This window comes from Meriones unguiculatus, chromosome 20 (genome assembly GCF_030254825.1).
Source record: "Meriones unguiculatus strain TT.TT164.6M chromosome 20, Bangor_MerUng_6.1, whole genome shotgun sequence".
Lineage (NCBI taxonomy): Eukaryota > Metazoa > Chordata > Mammalia > Rodentia > Muridae > Meriones > Meriones unguiculatus.
The window spans coordinates 58,028,225-58,048,984 of record NC_083367.1 but is presented as its reverse complement, the minus strand read 5'-3'; the positions used below and the strand labels follow the sequence as shown (position 1 = coordinate 58,048,984).

At 47.4% G+C, this 20,760-nt stretch overlaps 1 protein-coding gene across 3 annotated transcripts in view; it reads left to right on the top strand.

Moving 5' to 3' along the window:
* Window positions 1-20,760, top strand: part of Rps6ka2 (ribosomal protein S6 kinase A2) — a 277,507-nt gene that overhangs the window by 112,915 nt on the left and 143,832 nt on the right. Inside the window, exon 1 of one of the 3 annotated variants that reach the window (XM_060373461.1) lies at window positions 19,780-20,118. The exons of the other annotated variants lie outside the window; for them this stretch is intronic. Coding sequence (XP_060229444.1) covers window positions 20,020-20,118 — 99 coding nt within the window. The 5' untranslated portion in view covers window positions 19,780-20,019. Of the gene's footprint in view, window positions 1-19,779; window positions 20,119-20,760 lie in introns of those variants that run through there. 3 annotated transcript variants of the gene reach the window in all.

Below are 20,760 nucleotides of genomic sequence, written 5' to 3'. Positions count from 1 at the left end.
AAATCATTGTATAGTTTGGTTAAAAAAAAATCTTGGCTGCCCACGTGCTGGGACACTGTTCTGCACTTGCCGGATTGTACAAATGGTTGCAGATGGTACTCTAGAAGCAAAGGCTATGTTCTGTTTTTAACCACGGAGATATATAATAAGGTAGAGTAGGAGAAGAAACACTTTACAAGGTAGAGAGGGGGCTCTCATCTGAATTGGGATCTTCATGCACTCAAGAGGTGTCTTCTGGGAAATAGCCTCAACTTCTATAACTATCGGGTGCTGGAAAAAGTGGTCACATGGTATCAGGGTCCCATGCCAGCAACCTAAAAACATACCTCGTAAAAGTAGCCTGTTCCACATCAAATGTAAAGGCCTGAGCCTCACTGTTCTGTGCATGTATCTCAGATTTTGCCACTGGACCCAGACTTGGCAGGATTCATGGTCTTCTGCAAGATCCTCAGGACACCTTTCTCTGCAGATCATTTCATAGGAAGAAGCAGTCAGGAGGCTGAGGCCAAGTCAGACTTCCGAACCCCACAGAACACACCAGAAAGGCAGGACAGAGGCTTAAAAGAAACGTCATTCTCGGTGACCCTAAAGTGATGCCAGTGGAAGATGATGATGGTAGACCCCTTCGTCCTGCCCCACACTTCCCTGCTTCAGACAGTCAGACAGTACCCCCTCTTTTTCATGTCCTTGTTCTTGGTGCGAGTGTTTGTGTAGGAATGTGGCATGAGAGGTCTCCTGCATAAGCCAGGGGGGGCTTCCTGTCACCCCACCTTGGATGATGCCTCTTGTGATAGTCCTGGCAACGAGGACTCATTTCTTGAAAATTAGCCCCTGGTTTCTAAGGATTGAGGGTTACCACGGTTAGCTTACAGTAAGAGTAACTTGAATAACAATAATAATAAATGGTAAGAAGAATCCGTCCACCTGTCATGACCTCCTGCCTATCTCAAAATGCTGAAATACAAATCTGAAGTCTCTGCTAGTGAACCCGCTGCCGTGCAAGTTGTCACACATGCCAGGACACTCACAGCCCTGCAATCCTGTAGCATGAATGGTCACGTGGGTGTTCTCACTTCCCTAACACCAGCTTTGATCCCAGGCGTGCCTAAGGGCTCAACTGCCTGAGGAGCTCCTTAGCAGTATTTTCCCTTGTCAGCCACCAGGGGACCCACAGTCTGCCCAACTCCATAGTTCATACCAACAACCAAAAAATATCCTATATGTGTGACATTGTCCTGCAGATGAGAAAGGGGTAATGCAGCAGGGTCTCCCAGGAAGGACAATTAAGAAACTAATACCTAGAATGGTCTGTATTATTGTCAACATCATAGTTAAAGTGATAAGGGTTTCATGGCAGAAGGTTGCATCCTAGCAGGAAATCACGCAATTCAAGAATAGGTCTAGCTTGAGTTTGAACTTCCAAACAGCATAAACCATCAGCAGGGGAAGCTAGCACGGGAAAAAAGAGCAGAAAGGGCAGCAGTTTCCTGGGCACTATGGAGTGGGTCCCAGAGTTCCCATCAGAATGAGGCTTGAGGATGACTGACAGCAGATGAAGGATGCTTGACTAGCAGCAAAGTTAGCACAGTTGACATTGGTGGCAGTGAGCTTGGAGGATGAGCTATGTGGATGAACTTAACGAAAGGAGGGACAATGGAAGAGCTTGGGTGTGGTACCAGCAGTCACACAGGGAAAAGTATATTTGTGAGGCATTGCACAGTGAGTTATATGGGCCTAGGAAATGGCGGGCCACCTGAGGGGCTAGTTCTGAAAAGTATAGGTGTAGCCTTTGGCCTGCATTCACCAGTCTGAAGACTAGATGTCCAGAACTATTACAGGGCTCAGGGGCTCAGATTATATGGAGATAAAGGAGCGGCTGCAGTACCAGACTGAAGCACCAGGAATTCCACACATCTTCGTGTGTGCAGCCATCAGCAGGGCTGCAGTCAAGAGGCCACCAGCAGCTAAGTTGGCTACACATGCGGGTGGATGAAAGATACAAGATAGCCAGTCCCCGAGTGAGAGCCACTGCTTACAAATACATCGTCTCTTTCAGCCATTCCAAGTCCATCCCTGGCAAGCTGCCTGCTTGTCAGAGTTGTGGTCTGCACCTTAAGGAGCATTCCACAAATGCAAGAGCGAACTTAGAGCTGTGACAGTTGTGCTCATGTGACAGAGGTGTATAGTGCCATCCAGGAGCTCAGAGGGGGGGGGTGTTGAACCGTGAGTGCACACATGCCTGGTGTGTGTGTGTGTGTGTGTGTGTGTGAATTTCTGGGGAATCTTGCTTCTAAGTAGAATTTGGAAGGGAAGGAGGAGAGGGGTTAAATGGGGTGGTATTTTAAAATGTGCTCCATTATAAGAATTAAAATAGGGAAAATTGGGGATGGGGCCATGGCTCAGTCAGTAAAGTACCTGTCTTGCAAGCAAGGGAGGCTGAATTTGAATGCCCAGTGTCACTGTGGTAATGGGATGATGAAGGTATGGGCACAGACTTGGTGGAGGGCTGGATTGTGAGGTGAGCAGGAGGGAGGAAAAGTGTGTGGCTGCAGAGTCCTGGCGGCAGAACAGTGAGCCCAGAGACCACAGAGTCCTGAAGGTAGATTTCAGTAGCAGAAAAGGCAGACACTGAGATGGCGGGGGTGCCCTGTGTTGTTTAGTGCTGGGATGGAAATGACGCTGGGTAGAAATGGAAGGAATCAGAAGTCCTGAAGCTGGGATGAGAATGGAAGAATGGGGGTCAGGGGACAGCTGAGGAAGCTGTGCTGTATAAGGACACATGGGGAAACACAAGCAGAACACAAGTGTCCTCAGACAAAAGGGGCAATGCCGGAGTGGGAAGCAAGCCTGGGCTAGAACTGGAGAAGGGCTGCTCTACAGTTCAGTTTGTTTTGTTTTGAGTTTTGAGGCAGGATCTTACTCTTTAGCCTTGGCTGGCCTGGAACTCATAGTAAGCCTCCTGCCTTTGCCTCCAAAGTGCTGTGATTGCAGTAGTGAGCCACCACACCTAGTCTGAGAGTCTTAACGGAGCTCCAAAAGCTCTTAGTGGGTAGAAGTGTATGCTGGGCAGGCAGCGATGGTCCTGAGGTTGGGAAGCTGATAGGACCCCTGTTTGGCTGCAGCACAGGTGTGAGAACAGACATCTCTGTGGCCCAGGAGTGTGTTGAAGATCCCCAAGCAAAGGAGCAGGCCCTCCCCGGCAGGCTTACTCTCCCTGGAAGAAGAGCATCTGGAACTTAGCTAAAGCCCCCACCCCAGTCTTGAGCTCTCCTCTCCCTGTAGGAGAACAGGCCACCTCTGGGGAACAGGATGGGAGCCTACCACACATGTCCTCTAAAATACTCCTCCCAGCAGGGGATCAAAGCAGATGCTAAGACTCACAGCCAAACAGAACACTGGGAGTTGCATGGAAGAACGAGGGGATAGAAGGACCCAGAGGGGACAGGAGCTCCATAAGGAGACCAAAAAAGCCATCAAATCTAGGCCCGGGGGGTCCTGCAGAGACTGATGCACCAGTCAAGGACCATCCATGGAGATGAACTAGACCATGTGCTCAGATGCATCCCATAGGCAGCTCAGTCTCCCTGTGGGTTACCTAGCAGGGGCTGTCTCTGACATGGACTCTGCTATCTGCTCTTTGATAACTTGCCCCCAGTGGGGCATCCTGGCCAGGCCACAGAGGTAGAGGAAACAGGCAGTCCTGATGAGACTTGATAGGCTAGAGTCAGATGGTAGGGGAAGAGGGCTCCCCCTTTCTGAGGACTAGGGGAAGGGATGGGGGGAAAAGAAAGTAAGGGTAGAACCAGGAGGAGACAAGAGAGGGGGTTATAATTGGGTGTAAAGTAAATAAATTATTAAAAAAAAAGTTAAAAAATTGCAATTACAGGCTGGAGAGATGGCTCAGCGGTTAAGAGCACTGTCTGCTCTTCCAGAGGTCCTGGGTTCAATTCCCAGCAACCACTTGGTGGCTCCCAGCCACCTATACTGGGGTCTGATGCCCTCTTCTGGCATGCAGGTCACACAGAACACTCATACATAAAATAAATAATAAAAAAAAATTGCAATTACAAAAAATAAAAAAATTTAAAAAGCCACCTCTGACCTCCATCCTGTAACTTTATTGCTGGTGTAATTTAGGTTTTTGCTTTTTGTTTGTTTTTCCTTTTTTTCCATTTGGGAAAGGGCTCCTCTCCTGTGTTCTGTGTGTCTGCCCAGGCAGCTTTCCTTCTGGTAAATGGCCAGGGAGTCAAAGACCTTCTTTCTTGAGCTGATGGGTAGAAAGACGGTACAGGTACCTTAGGTCGTGGGTCCTATGGCTGTTGTTGACTGTGTGGAGCTGGTTGTGTGGCACTCCAAGATCTGCTCTGCACAGGAGAGCTGTGAGAGAAAGGACGCAGTCACACATCTCTGGAGTGTTAGGGCAGGTTCAGGTGGCTCCTGGGCCCTGAAGGTTCTCATATCCAAATTTCACCATGTCTTTATACATCTCGTACAGTTGCTCTGACATTTTCAAACATGTTTCAGGATCATTCTAGAACATTTAACCCTTGGAGTAAAATAAAAAATGTCTCCGCTGGGTGAATAACTGAAATTTTATTTTCAAACTTTAAGACAAAGTCTTGCTGAGTAGCCCAAGTCAAAATCTTCCCACATCAGCCACTGAGGGGTGGGGTTTTCAAGCATGTGCCCCACACTTGGGATAAGCATGTCACAGTTTGCTTTTATAAATGTATTAAGTGAACATTCACTTAATAGACATTCAAGTCCTGGCTCCTGTTAGATCTCAAAGCAATGATGATAAACAAGAGAGGTCACAGTGTGCTGGCAATGGTGTGACCTCACTTTGGACCACAGCCTCTCGGGAGCAGCAGTAGGAGGTTGGGTGGTACCCATCTCCATTGCTGGAGGTCAGTGGGGGAAGTTCCCTTCCCCACGATCTAAAATATCTACATGTGGCCACATGCTTCCTGGAAGACAAGCTCATACTAAGTTAAGAAGCATTACTTTTAGATAGGTTTCTTGTACATGCACATGTACACGGGGGGAGGGGAGGGAGAGCACAGAGACAGAGAGACCTGACAGGTCGAGGAAGTGAAAGCTGAAGCATTAGTGTGCAAGCTGTTGGTCGTGTTTGTGAATTAAGGCAGTTAATGCCCGTGTTCAATTTATGGACTTACATGGAAAGCTTAGTTCTTAAACATGCTCAGGGAAGTACATACGGAGAAGTCTGAATCCAGTGTGGGCTTTGGATTTGCTTCTTTTGTTGTCATGGCCAGGCTGGCCTTGGAGCTGGCCTCCATCTCTACGTAGATCCAGAAGTCAGACAGGCTTACTGCAGGCTGGGGATGGAAGGATACACGCCAGAGAGGAAAGGGGGGGTGGGCTGACCAGTGAGGAAGGAGGCAATGGGGAGCCTATGGGCAACGGTGGGAGATGGCTGCATTGGAGCATACGCCTTTGCATCACCTTGTCTCCACTGGGATCTCACAAGACCCAAAGGAGACTGAAGCCTGGTCCTGCTGCAGCCCACATTGGCAGTCTTGCTGACAACTGTTCCTGCCATGTAAACTCTGAAAGGTGACTACTTCTCTATGCTATTAAGGTCAAGTTTTTGTCAGATGTGAAGTTCAATAGTTAGCCTCAAAGAATGCAGTTTATGTTGTTGGTTTCCCACGGTTGCCATGGCAACCTTCCACAAGCTGGGCCACTTAGAACAATAGAGATTTATTCTCTGTGGAAGGCTGCTTACAGACTGAACTTGGGCCAGCTTTCTCTGAAGGCTTTAGAGGACATGCCGTCTTCTCACTTAGTTGCTTTCCCAGGCTTGGAAGTATACAACTCTAGTCTCTCACCTACCCTTCCTTTCCTCCCTCCCTCCCTTCCTGTCTCTGCTCCTTAGTCTCTCCCTCTGGCCTTCTGAAAACACCCACCATATTGAATTTAGGATCAACCCTACACCAGTTATAACCTCATCTTCAGTTGGTTTTATCTGCTAAGACCCTGTTTCTGACTTAGGCTGTATTTGTTAGTACAAAGGTTAGGACTGCCACTTCTCTTTCTGAGGGACATAACTAAGATAACAACACTAGCCAGGGAGGGGCGGTGGTGCATGCCTTTAATTCCAGCACTAGGTGGGGGAGGAGAGGGCAGAGATAGGCTGATCTCTGAGTTCCAAGCCAGCCAGGTCTACAGAGTGAGTTCTAGGACAGCTAGGGTTACACAGAGAAACCCTGTCCCAAAACAAAACAAAACAAACAAACAGCTACGGTAGTTGTGTTAACACTCTATGGACATGGTAACTTCCCAAGGCCTTAATTTCTTTTGGATTTTTTTTTTTTTTATGTATTTAGACTATTCAAAAATTTCCAAGCCAAAATATGCCTGCAACATCCCTTCATGGTTTCGCCATAAGTCTAGTCTTTCCCTAAGGAGACTAAGGAGATTGGCTCAGGGCAGTTGCTTTCTGAAGATGGAGAGAGGAAAGGGTATGGAGCATCCTGCTCTGGCTCCAGAATCCCAGATAGGTAGTCTAGGAAGGAAGCCCCACCACAGTGAGTTACAGAAATGGTGTTAGGGCTGGGAGCCTTAGGAGGTATAACGGTGGTGGTGCTTGTTCCCTGATGAAAAATGCCTCTCTAGAAAGTACCTACTGTGTGTCCTTCACAGCCTAAAATTACCATTCATGTTCACTCAAGGCTGTTATTGCCTTAAAAATAGAGAAAGGCATGCTAGGCTCCTGTCGGCAAGCACAGCAGAGCGTCATTAACAGTGTCAGGGCTGGCTTTCTCCTATGGGGTGGGTCTCAGGTTGGGACAGTCATTGGTTGGCTATTCCCTCAATCTCTGCTCCATCTTTCTCCCTGAATACCTTGCAGGCAGGGTAAATTTTGAGTCGAAGGTTTTGTGGGTGGGTTGGAATCCCCCTCCCTCCACTGGAAGTCCTGCCTGGCTAGGAAGTGGCCACTTTAGTCTCCATGTCCCCTGCAGCTAGGAGTCTCAGCTAGAGTCACCCCCATATCCTCACAGGATCCTACCCTGTCCCAGGTCTCCATCTTGTCTCAGAGATGTACTCCCCATCTCAGTTTCTTTTCTCTCTCCCAGATCTCTCGCCTCCCTGCTCTCCCCACATCTGATCTCAACCCTTGTTCCCATCCCCACACTCTCTCTTTGATGAAGAGAGTTTCCCCTCTTCAGCCACTTTTGATATACATTTCATCTCTCTTCTGAGTGGGATTCAAGCATGCTCCCTTAGGCCCTCCTTGTTACTTGCTTGGGGTCTGTGGCTTGTAGTATACTATCCTATATGGCTAATATTCACTTATAAGTGACACATGTGCCTTATAAAGACACATGCCATGTGTCTTTCTGGGTCTGGGTTACCTTACTCAGGATGATATTTTCTAGTTTCACCCATTTGCATACAGATTGCATGAGAGCTTTGTTTTTAGCTGAGTAGTATTCCACTGTGTAGATGTGCCACATTTTCTTTAGCCATTCTTTGGTTGAGGGACATCTAGGTTGTTTCCAGATTCTGGCTATTACAAAGCTGCTATGAGCATAGTTGAGCAAGTGTCCTTGTTGTGTGATAGAGAATCTTTTACGTTTTATGCCTAGGAGTGGTATGGTTGGGTCTTGAGGTAGAACTATTTCCAATTTTCTGAGAAAGTGCTAGATTGATTTCCAAAGTAGTTGTACAAGTTTGCACTCCCACCAGCAATGGTTAAGTGTTCCCCTTTCTCCACATCCTCTCTAGCATGTGCTGTCACTTGAGGTTTTGATCTTAGCCATTCTGATGGGTGTAAGATGGAATCTCAGAGTCATTTTGATTTGCATTTCCCTGATGACTAAGGATGTTGAGCATTTCTTTGAGCGCTTCATATTCCTTTGTTGAGTATGCTGTTTAGCTCTGTACTTCATTTTTTAATTGGGTTACTTGTTTTGTTGGTGTTTTATTTCTTGAATTCTTTGCATATTTTAGATATTAGACCTCTGTCAGATGTAGGGTTGGTGAAGATCTTTCCCATTCTGCAAGCTGCCATTTTGTCCTTTTGATGGTGTTCTTTGCCTTACAGAAGCTTTTCAGTTTCATGAGGTCCCATTTATTAATCGTTAATTTTAGTGCCTGAGCTGTATGGTCCTCTGAGAGGCTTCACCCATCAGTGGATCAAAACAGATGCTGAGACCCAAGGCCAAACATTGGTCAGAGCATGGGAGTCTTGTGGAAAAGCGAGGGGAAGAATAGGGGGACCCGGAGGGGACAAGAACTCCAAAAGAAGACCAACAGTGTCAACTAACCTGAGCCCATAGGGGCTTACAGAGACCCAAACACCAGCCAAAGAGCATGCATGGACTGGAACTAAGCCCATGACACATGTGTAACTAATGAGCAGCTTAGTCTTCATGTGTGTTCCATAGTAAGTGGAATAGGGATCCTATCTGACATAGACTCTGTTGTCTGCTTTTGGATCACTTTCCCCTAGCTAGCTGCCTTGTCTGGCCTCAGTGGAAGAGGATACGTTTATATTTGATGTATTGGGGTAGGTTAGTAAGCAGGGAGGGTTCCCTTTTCTGAGGAGACAGGGAGGAGGGAAAGGAGGAAGAGGGTGGGAAGGTTGGACCAGGAAGAGAGGAGTAAGGGGGCTGTAAAATAAATAAATTTAATAAAATAATAATTAAAAAAGCGCGAGAGAGAAAGGAAGGGAGACAGGCAGGTTCTCTAGGCCACTCCCACATTCATTTTCCTCCTGCATCAAAAGTACACCGTGTCCAGAAAGCAGGGCATCTCTCTGGCTGTCAGGACAGATGTGAGAAGCAGGCACTGTGTGCAGTGGTTTGGAAAGCAAATGTGATCCACACCCTCACAGAGTCTCTGGGATAGGGGCATCCCAAGTGACCACACACAGATGCCAGAGTTCTAAGCTTCCCATATGAGGGGCTCAGTTCACCAGAGCGACATCTGCCAGGAGGTGTGATGGGCTCTGGGGCCTCATGGGAGCATCTCTGAAGGACTGATGCCAGAGAGCAGGTCTTGACGGGGATTCTGGGCCTCTGTAGTGCGTGAGTTGCAAGGGGGTAGCAGGATGTATATACCCGGCGTGTCTGAAGAACAGAAAGAGTTCTCTGTGGTTGGAACTCAGGGAGCACGGGAGAATGGGGTGAGGTAAGCACGGAGAGCCAGCAGCAGTCTCCATGTCTTCACCGGCGATTTCCATGGAGCTAGCACAGGATTGGCAGCCTTGTTCGAACTTTCAGGATGTGGTAGCGTGCTGAGAGCATGTGTGGACACCTAACCTCTATGTGTGAGCAACTGTGTGATTGGCTTAGACACATGAAAGGGACACGCCCCTGACTAGCTGTCTTACATGCCTCTGTTGGCCATCCTTGCCCTTTTAGTACCCCACAAAACGTATGCTAAAACTAACTTTTTAGGCACACCTTTGAATTATATTATCTACTTTTATTTCTAAATTTATTTTGATTATTGATTTTATTATTTTCTTTCTTCTATACTACCGAGGCCCATTCTTCTGCCCTCTTTCTTTAGTATTTAAATTCTATGTTTAACTGACTGTTTCAAGCACCCTTCTAATGGAAACATTGAGAACTATAGTACCTTCAATTCCAACTTAATTGTGTGTTTTTAATGTCTTAAATCCAAGCAATCTCTAATCTTTATTGTAAGGTACTTTTTGATTCAAGGTTATTAAAGTTTGCCTTTTAACATTGCCAATATTAGCAAAGTATCTTGGCTCATGTCTGGAGTCACAGAACCCAGAGGACTGAGGCAGGAGGATTATTGAGGGTTTAAGGCCAGCTTGGGCTACATAGTAAGATCCAGATCAGCCTGGATTATATCATGATGCCCTGTCTCAGGAAAATAAAAAAGTTGATAATCATTTGAATTATTTTTAATTAGTTATGGAGCTAACATTATTTTTATAGTATGGTATGAAAAGTCAGTTCTTACAGCAGCAATTACAGTGCGGTTATCTTGTAGATATGTTAGTGATACATGCTTTGTGGCCTAAAGTACAATACAGGCTTTTAAAAATACATGTGTACTTAAAAACATATACCTAACTCACCTGGACATTGTGTACTATACATGCACACAAAATCAGCTTTCTTAAGTGTGTGATTTCACTATCCAAACACACAGTGATTTTTTTTCTGTTAGCTTTTTTTTTCGTTTGTTGAGGGAAGTGTTATGATTTCTCCAAAAGGTGATGGGTGTGTCAGGATGGTTTAGTTCTGTTGGTGTTTGGCCAGTATCTTCTGATGTTATTACTTGGGATGTGCAAATGTAGGTGATTTCACCTGCCCTGTGGCTGACTCTTAATCACTGAGTAAGTAGTGTCTTTTGTCCATTCCTGCTTCTGTGTGGAGGCTGTCTTTTTTGTTGCTAATTGAGTGGTATCTTTTTTTTTTCCATTCTTCTGCTTGAAATTTTCCACGTCTTGTTTTAGCACTATCTCTATAGCTAAGTTGTACTATTTTAAGCCAGTTTGACAGTCTGTCTTTTAACTGGAGAATCTGGCACATTAATATTGATTGCAAATGTTAGTGTTTAAACAATGTTTCTCCTACTTTTTAAAATGTGAAGTGCAGAATCTGACCTTGCCTTGTAGACAAACTAATAATCAGCATTGTTTGGGGGTAGTGGAAGGAAATAGGAGCTTCCCGGATGAGAGGCCAGGGGCTGCTCCACTCAAGGAGCAGGCAGTCATGGGACTCCATCCACACTGTGCCCTTGCTCCACAGGTCCTAATGGAATACACAGGGGCCAGAGAGGTGCTGGACTCACATCGCTGCTTTCCGGTTGAGGAGCATCAAGCTTAGTTTTGCATACCTACTCTTGTCCTAGAGGAAACTTTCTTTTTCCAGGTTGCCTCCTATATACCATTCTGAGAAACGGCTAGTAGGAGGCAGAGACACTCTGATCCATGCTGGTGGCCACTCCCAAGCCCATCTTTTCTTTTTATCTGGCTTTTAGGGTTTTATTTTTGTTGTTCTTTATTTCTTTTGAAATTTTTTTCTCATGTTATGCTTTTACTTTTGTTAGTGTGGTGCTTTAACATTGGATTTATATTCTGATTGATTACTCTAGGTACTTAACAATTATACCTTTACCTGAAATTATTTGGCCTCTTTATTGATCTCTAGAAAAATACAAAGATAAGGCTTGAACTCAGATTATGGTCCTTCTGTATGATCTAACTTATATTTTTATCATTTAGTTATTAGTGTGTTCACGCATTTGCATGCGCACTCTTGTGTGTATGTGTGTTTATGCGTGTATGTGTGTACAATCACTCAAAGTTGAGTGTGTAGAGGTCAAAATTGCATGTAGAAGCCTGGGATCAAACTTAGGTTGTCAGTCCTGGCAGCAAGCACCTCTGCCCACTGAGCCATGTATGTGTGCATTTTTAAAACCAGGACTTTATTTGTAACTTGATTTAAATAAACACGTTATACAATATTTTAATTCCTGCTTATCCAGTTCTTATGTGGTTAGCATTACTCTTAAGATTTTATTGGTTGTGCAGTCCTCAGGTTGCTTCTGAGCAAAGGTCTTTCTTGTTCACGGAAATGATTTCTTTGCAGGGAGAGCATTTGAGGCTGAAATTGTTTCCTCAGTCTATTCTCTCAGTATCTTACACAAATTGCTGCCTTCTCCCTGGCTCACAGTGCATTTTCTGAAATGGTGATGGGCTCCCTCTCTAAGAATTCATCCTCAGTTAAATCTGCCTTGTTTCCTGTTTGCCTGCTTTTGTTATTATGCAGGATTTAGGTGTGGGTTCATCCTACCTAATCCTCCTTGGAATTATCAGACCTTTGTAAATAAGACCATTGGTAGATTCTAATCACTTTTGAAACATTCTCACCTACTGCCTTACTTCTTTGAATCATTTTCAATCTTTCTTTGGTTCTCTTTCATTGAAGACTGGGGCGTACAGGACCGTCCTCCCTGCCTCATACTCTTTTTGTGTTTCCTGTCTTTCACATTCTGTCTGTCTCAGCTCTACTGTCTCCTTTACCAGCCTTTTCTAGGATTTTCCCCAAACTGATCTTTCACTTCTTTTTAATGTTCTAAACTGACGTATTTATCTATCAGCTTTAAAGTAAATTATTACAGTTTCAGTCTTCAAGTGTTACTTCTCTTAACAAGCAAGTTTGGTCTTCTTGCAACATCGATTTTCCTCATTTTACACCATCTAGTTTCCTTGTAATTCTTTGAAGTCTGCCTTTTCTTTTCTCCCCAAAGGTATTAGTTGAACATATTCTACAGCATTCTAATAGACATTTCACCTGCTTGTCACCTCCACTGACTCATGCTCACAGGGAAGCATCAACTCAAGACCATGAGCTCACGCGTGCTGGAGCTCTGTGTTTACTATGGCATGTGTCTGAAGAACACATGTCCAGCATGCATTTACATGCCCTTCTGAGTAAGCTTTACATGTTACTGACCTGGAGCTTAAAAACAAGTGTTGTGATAGCTTCATAACAAGCGGAGGCTGGGGTCTCCCCTTGTGTCTTCTAGGTCTCATGCCAGACATGGCAGCGTCCTTCACCACAGGCCTGTTCCTGGTTCACCTGCTGACATTTAGGGATACTACCTTTGGGACAGATGAACATAACTTCTTCCCTTGTGTGCCACTAGTACTCTCTCCAGATTCTTCGGGGAAATCTTTGGCCTGTGTGACAGACAGTCACATGGACCTCAGGGCCAGCTATGAGTCAATAAAAGAGTTCTCCTTATTTTAGTCATTATTTGTATATTTCCCAGAAAGACTGAATTTACAAATGTCTTCAAACATATGGCTTAGAATTCCCCGCCTTACCTCATCTCCATCCTGAAAATTCCTCCCTTGGTTTTCTGACCATTGAGTGAGTGAGTGAGTGTGAGTGTGTGTATACGTGTGTGTGTGTGTGTGTGTGTGTGTGTGTGTGTGTGTGTGAGGTGGCACCCCCTTCCGCCCTATGGCTTTCAAAGTTTCTGTTTGCTCATTTTGTCTGTCTCACATGGATGTGCTCCGTGTCATACTGTTTTTGTCTATGAAATATTTTTAAATGATGAAGATCTATGGCAAAAAAAAAAAAATCTAGCAAAGAATTTACATTCTCTTTTGAACCCATTCCAGATTTTTCATACTTTTCTATTATGAAAAGCTTTTTCCCTCCCTTTCAAGTTACAGGGTCCTTCCTGCTATAGTTTCAGCCTGCTTCCTGTTTCCTGTAAGCACCCCCCCCCCCCCGTCCCGCAACCAGTCCCACTTCAGAGTTCCTCTATAATTCATGCCCAGACTTGGGGGTGAGAGAAAAAGTTCCTTTTCTTTTAGTTGACCAGTTGCCTCACCTCGCTTTGCCAGGCCTCGGTGTCCGCATTGCAGAGAGCAGGGTTCTTTGTGCTTATTTGTTAGATTAATGTGTTGCAAAGATAAAGCAAAAACTGTGAACCCCAGCCCTTCATAGCAAGTAAATCTCAGGAAATAACAGGAGTAGAATATAATAATGTGATGTTGACCTGGGTCATTTAGTGTTGGCATGAGATGTAGGCAAGGCTGTAGAAAGCTGCAATACTACACACCAGGCAAAAATGGTACCAAGCAAGCACCCAACAGACCCCCTGGAGTGGAAGGCAAAGATAGGGAAACAGAGAAGATGGCCTAGGCAGAGGCCAAGGCCTTTTCATCACAGGTCCTGGTAGCTCATCTTTGCAGGTGCCAACATACAGGGGGCGGAGTTCGCGTCCTTCAGAGGAGCCTACTATGCTCTGGGGAGCACCCTCTAGAAGTCCCTGGAGCTGTGGGTGTACCTGCTGGCCTAGTCAGTTTGGTGATGGGATGCTAGCAGGTGGTGAAGGCTGTAGCCAGGTAACTGTCTCTGGAAAAACTATGAGAGAGGGTTGGATTGGAGGGGCCTGAGAAGTCTTGCAAGTACAGCTGACTGTCCTGAGGGATCTCTTAGATACGAATGGAGAGGCTGGGAAACTAGGCCTGGCTCTCATTTCAGGAGTGGGTAGGATTCAGTAACAGGGCCTGGCAAAGCACAGGTTGGGACATGGGACCGCAAAAGCATGTAGAAATCTAACTTTAGAGCCCCCCTCCCCTTGTGTGAAACCTGCCCTTTACCTGCTTCACTCTGTCTGATCCACTTCCGGTGAACAACGCTCTTATGCTGGCCATATCGAACTTGTCAAGTGTCACATCTTTCCTCCCTTGGCTTTATATCTGATTAGTCACTTTGTGGTCCTGTCTGTAATCATGTTTGCAAATCTTGCTTTAATTTCCTTGGACATATTGCATTTGGTCATCTTATCTAATGTGCATCAGACCCGTCCACCAGCTGAGTCATCACACATCTGATGCTGGGTCTTTTGCTTTGGACTGATGTGGGTTTCTTTGTGGGTTAGGGGCTGCATGCCTGTGGTCCCAAGTCAGAGGGATTCTCTGCTTCCTGGCTTTCTTTAGAGCAGCGGTTCTCATGCTGTAAGTCACGACTCCTTTGGGGGGGTCAAATGACTCTTTAGCAGGAGTGGTACATTAGATATCTTACATATCAGATACTTACATTACGGTTTATAATAGTGTATCAATGAAAATAATTTTATGGTTGGCATCACTACAACACGAGGAACTGTATTCCAGTGTCGCAGCCTTAGGGAGGTTGAGAGCCACTGTTCTAGAGAATGTCTGTGATGATTTCTGTTGGGCACACAGGCATGAGTTGTATGTTTTCGGCTTGAGCTTCTGTCAAGGGTGTGTTCATGCAGATAGTGGAAGGGCTGTCTGGTCCACCAGTTCTTGCCATATTTCTTACCTCCCCCATTATCCACAGAATAAACACTCCACACATCCAGGGACCAGGAAGAAAGCCGGGGTTGAGCCTGGTGCATCGAAGGGCGGTAGGCAGGATGCAGGAGGCCCAGGGGGTTTGTATAGTGAGGAGTTAGGGTTCTGCTTGGTCGGCAAGGAGGTAGGGGCCTATGGCGTCTTTAGCAAGGAGTGCAGAACCCATTTGTATCTGGCCAGAACTCACTGCTCCCAGTGCGGTGTGGACAGGTAATATGAGCTCAGGATGGCTGAGAACAGCATCAGCTGGCCAGGGGTAGAGTGGAAGGATGAAGATGCTCACAATTAGGATTCGCCAGGGCGGGCTCCTGCCGAGCTTCTAGGGCTCCTCAAAGTCACCACGTGCAAACTCTGTCCAGAGCTCTCTGCCTTGGGACCCTCCACTCTCTTTCCCTTCCCATACAGCGCCTAACATACCTGCTTAGCAGGTAGAGCAGTCTTTGGGACGGTGCTTCCTGGCTCTTTAGCATTTCCTCGCTGTCACCTGGCCAACTTGACCTTATCTTCTGGGGTGAACCCAGACGCTGCCTCTTGTTTCCCGGCTGAACCTCAGGCTTTTTCTGAGGCTCCCAGGGCTTTCTTGCCATGCAGATCACCTTGTGACCACAGCCTTGGCTACCTTTCCCCTTGAGTCTCCAAGCTTGGCACTGGGTGGGGCACAGAAGCAGTTAATGGAGACACAGGATAATGACACTGCAGCGCCCAGCAGCAGCCATCACTCTCTGCTAGTCATCAGGTTTCTCCTCTCTAAGTCACATTCAAATGTATTCAGGAGAGAACTGATTAATAATGAGGAAATCACAAAAATAAATTCCTAACACAAACATTCACAGCAGAAGCAGTCGGTCTCATTATACTACAGTAGGCTTTTGTGATCGCAGGTCTTAACTAAATTTTGATTTTTAAATTGTCTCAGTTCTTGATTAGTAGATATTATTTGCTGTGCTTTTAAGGATGTGAGATATTTAAGTGTGAAAACAAGATAAAACTTTAAGAAAGTGATGTGCCCGTGTGTGAGAGCTGTGTTTTCTCTCCCCTCAGAAGTCACAGTGTTTTTCTTTCCTGAGTCCCAGTTACTTTGGGTCAAACACAGGTGACATTGAAGCTGTGGCTTTGTAGGGAGCCATGAGAATCCTGAGTGATTGCCTCTGAGCTAATGACACCAAGAAGCCGGAGGACACATGAAAGTGGAGCCTGGGAATGAAGATGTGTCCAGGAGCTGTCCTCTCTCCTCACACTCTTTCTGGTCCATGCTGTAGAACTTTGTAGCTCACCCTCTGTAATTCTTAGACACTATCATTCCCCCAAGTTGTCATCATTCTCTTTTACAGAATCTGTTTCCACTTCTCAATGATTCTCTACTCTGCACCCTGTTGCAGAGAAAACATTCCAACACGAAGATGTATTCCCATAGGTGCCATCCACTGCTTCTTATCATGTCTCCTTTGTTTGGAAAAAAAAAATGTCACTGTCTTCCAGCTGTCACACCTTGAGCTCATGCTTTGGCCACACAATGAGGCCACAATTACTGTGCCTTCCACCTCGGGGCCTCTGTGGAGGATGCTCTTTATTTTCCCGTCTTTCTCTTTGTACCCGAAAAGCCATGCTCTGCAAAGGGACCCGGTGTGTGCTAGTCTTCCTCAAAAGTCAGCGTGTGCCCCTGAATCAGAGAAGACGCATCTGCTGATAGGTCTTCTTCAGTCTGTGGTCTGGAGAGGGAACACAGTGCTGAGCTGAGATTACTCCGTGTCCTGCCTGTGGGAGAACGTACTTTAGTGATTCTCCTGTCCTCCGAGCACGACTAGTCGCGGCTCCACTGTATTTTCTACCGCGGTGTTCTATCACTATCGTGCCTATTAGAAGAACCTTTAAATAATTTTCACAAAATTTAGATTTGATCACTAGACACGTCTAGATAAACCAACTGAGCAAATGAATCTCTTGCTTAACATATCAAATGCTGTTCTTTCGGCTGAAAAATATCAGAAAACTTAATAGAAATTTCCTATTTTTCATGGGAATAGTACTCAAAGAAGTTTGGCCCCAGAACTGGTTAATGTAGCATCTCAACAGGATGATCAGAGATCCTACATGTCCTAGTGTTTAGCTACAGCATGCTTAGCATGACAGCCGGGTCCCTCATGGTTCCAAGCTAGCCATGCAGCTCTAGAATCACGTTAGCACCCAGAGACAGAAGAGCCCCCTCCTCCGCTTTGCCTCACGTTTGTTCTCTCAGGCCGTGAATGTAATGATTCCTTTTCCATGCATTCCTACTTCTGTTAGGCTCGCCTAGTCTCTCTTGGCTTTCCTATACTGATCAGCCTATATCTCCTCCCACCTGTCTCTGTAGCTTGAGGTGTGATACTCATTTCTGCCTTCTCCTTAGGATTGGGCCAGCCTAGCCCCTCTTTCCCTCTTAGTCCCATGACCACTGTGGTTTTTCTTCTCTCAGTGTTACCATTGTTAATTTCCACTTCCTTCCTCCTGCTTTCTTTGCATTTCCCAGCTTTACTGAGAGGAACTTTACAAATAAGAATTACGTGTATTTAAGGTGTGCACTGAGGTATTCTGATGTAAGCATTCCTCATGTTAAGGTTTCCACAATCAGCCAACACAGCATCGTTTCCTGTAGCTAAGCCTCTGACTACACAGGTAAACCTGGACAGACTGTGTGGTGTGCCAGGGGTTGGGGTAAGGATGGGGCAGTATTACTCCGAAGTTCCAAATTCTTGGTCACAGTGGCAGCCCTCAGTCCTGAGCCGGGGACACAGGCATGTGAAGGCGTGGCCAACCAGCTGGCCAATCTACCTTCTTTTCATCTCCATGGGGCTTTACCTTGTTATTTCTGCGGCATGTCCCTCCGGTCCTCGGCACTCATTCTGTCTCGAGGGGAAGAAGGTTTCACCGGAGGCTGTTACACGGGATTAGTGTTCCTGTGCTTTTCAGTGAGATCCAGCCGCCGAGCTTCAGGTGACATGGTCTTCAGCAAAGCACTAACCCCACAGGGAGTCAGCCTACTTCCAGGCGGACACAGCCCGAACAGTGATGGTGATGTTTTCCTCAGCTAGAGGCACTCCTGTCTTCCCCCTAAATCTCACCTCAGCTAGCATGGTTGAGCCCTGCTGGCTCTGCCTGGGTGTTGCTGCAGCCCTCCATGCTAGCTTTGCGGTGTAGCTTGCATTGCCTGCCTTTTGGCTTCATTTCCAGTGTTTTTAGAGACCTGCGGGGTGTCCAAATTTTCTTATAAAATCGAAAGAGATCTCAGAAGTGGTGAGCTCTGGAACCTAGCGGCCCAAGGGCAACTTGACATGGCTCAGGGGGCCTCCAAATATAGAAAGAGAACAAAGATCAGTTTCCTGGTGGAGAGAGCAGCCGTGATCTGGGAGATCAGGAACTAATGTGACCCAGAGGTCTCTCTCTGCCCTAAGCTCTCTCTACAAGGAAGGACTTGCCAATTCAGGACTTCCAGGAGCCAATCCTCTATAGTAGTTTATGACCAACTAGGCACTCTCCATTGCTAGAAGTCTTCTTAAGGAAGGAACAGACCCTTATCTCAGAAACTATAAAGTAAAAAACTCTTAAGGACTTGGGGGTGGCAACCAAAAAGCCTTGCTGAGAGGACCTGATCTCAGCCCACTCCTGATTTGATCCTCAGAAGGCCCCTCCAGTAACTCAGGCATCATGAAGAGCTACTGCATACCAGCACAGGCCACAGCCAGTGTGTGCTGCCCCCGCTGAAGCAGCAAACCCTTACACTGCAGGCAGCCCATCTCTGGAGCCCCACACCAGTGGGAGAGCAGTCCCTAAAAGCTCTCTCTAAATAGGATTGACTCCTGACCCTCCTGACTCTTGATCCAGGTGGACTTCCTGGCGTGTTGGGTCTTCTGAATCCTGCTTTCCTTATGATTACCAGCAGTCTTGGAGGGAGAGTGTTGAGTAACTGCCTAGTGGGCTGCGTTTAATGCAGGAGGAGCAATCTGCTCATCTCCCCAGAGATAGCCGCGGAAGTCAGGCCAAGGGAACTTAACGCTTTTGGTCAGAGGAAAGCCTAGGACACCCCAGGGGCCCGCTGCTCTTCACTTCCTTAGTCCGCTTCCATTCTGCCATAGGGCACAGGACTTTATTACTTTCAGCCTTTCTTTTTGGGTGTTTAGGAAGGATCATTTGGACTTAGCTCAGATTGCTCCCTCAGATTGCGACTCAGGATGTTCCTGCTGCGGGCTCTGATAAGTCATCTGTGTGGATAATTGTCTATAAATGGAGCCGGAGGTCACAGAGAGCGGATGTGAGCCTTTGTTCTCAGCTGCTGGCCCCGACCACGTGAGGCATCCTTACCGAGAGGAGGAAGGCCTCTAACACTGAGAAGCGGGAGGGGGTCCTCTCCCAAAGGCTCCCTGGTAAGCTGGAGGAGCGATCAGAGTGTAGGGCTTTTCTAGCGTGCTTGGTCTCTAACCAGTAAAGTTTTGCTCTGTGGAAAAAAGCGTGATGCAAAGTGTGCAGTCCGAGCAGACAGGAGTGTTCAGAGGAGAACACAACAGCTTAGACAGACGAGGCCGGGGCACAAGACCGGAGCAGCTTGCCCTAGCCAGGAGCTGCTGATTAGGCATACAACCGGCGTAGGCGCTGATTGGTGGCCGTGGCAGTGGGTGGGGCGATACAGCACCGTACTCTGAGGGCAGGAGTAGTAGGACAGGGAGGAGTGGGCAGCAGGCGCTGATTGGAGGGGGTTACGGGGACGACGCCCCTGGGCATGACGGTTTGTGATGATTGGTGAGAGGGATGAGGGTGGGGCCGTCCGGAGTGGGTTTTCCCACTGAAGGAGAAAGAGCGCCTGCGGCGGGCACTGATTGGTGGGCGGGCCTGTAGGCGTGGCGCAGTAGCATACTCTGGTTGGTCGGAGGGGCACTGGGTGTAGTCTATGGGCGGAGCAGGCTGCCGGGAGCTGGTACTCCTGGCCGCAGGCGAAGGCGCCGCGGGAGTGCTCCTGGGGCCCGGGCCCGGTGGCCGGCGCGGCCTGCCCTTTGTGCTTGCAGTCCGCATCCGCGCCCAGGGCCACCGCGTCGGGTTCCCCGGCGCGCGTGCCCGCCCGCGCGCTGCCCAACCTGGGATGTGCCGGGGATGCACGCCCGCCGGCCCTGCGGCTCCTGGCAGCTGGGCGCGGGGCGATGGAGCTGAGCATGAAGAAGTTCACGGTGCGCAGGTTCTTCTCCGTGTACCTGCGCAAGAAGTCGCGCTCCAAGAGCTCCAGTCTGAGTCGCCTCGAGGTAAAGGCCCTCCCCGGGGAGCGCGCAGGATGCGGTTCCCCGCCGTGCCTCGATTGGGCATGTCGAGCCCGGAGGGCGTGCGGCCACCGGGAGCCCTTCTCACAGTCCTGTGCATCATCACCCTAGACCCGAGCGTGGCGTGGGAAGTTATTTGAAAACTAGTCCAGTTGTCATTAAAACCTATCAAATTGACTCCAAATGTTAGCACTTCATAACAACTGCACAGAACGAGTCCTCGCTGCTACTGAGGTCAACCCCAGTGAATTTCTTTCTAGTGCACAGGATTCGGGGTCACTCCCCAGAGGTCTTAAAGGAGGGGTGCGGTCCACGCAGCTGGTTTGCCTTGCGTGTTGTGTGGGGTGCTCGGGAAGGCTACACGCGAGTCCCAAGTTGTGTAGCCTCTGGCGCCTTGCCGGTGCTGCGTTGGGTCTGGTACTGTGTATTGGATGCTCAGGAGTTGACCAAAGCTAGTCAGGAGGGCTCCGGTACACTCTGGCACTCCGTGGTGGAGTGCCTGACGCAATTCCCTGCAGCCTGGGCTTTGAGATAGACTGGCTCTGAAACCTGAAGGACGCTGGAAAATCTTGACCTTTGCAGGTTCCTCATCTTTTCTGTTGGGTAGCCATAGCCAGTCGTCTGTGG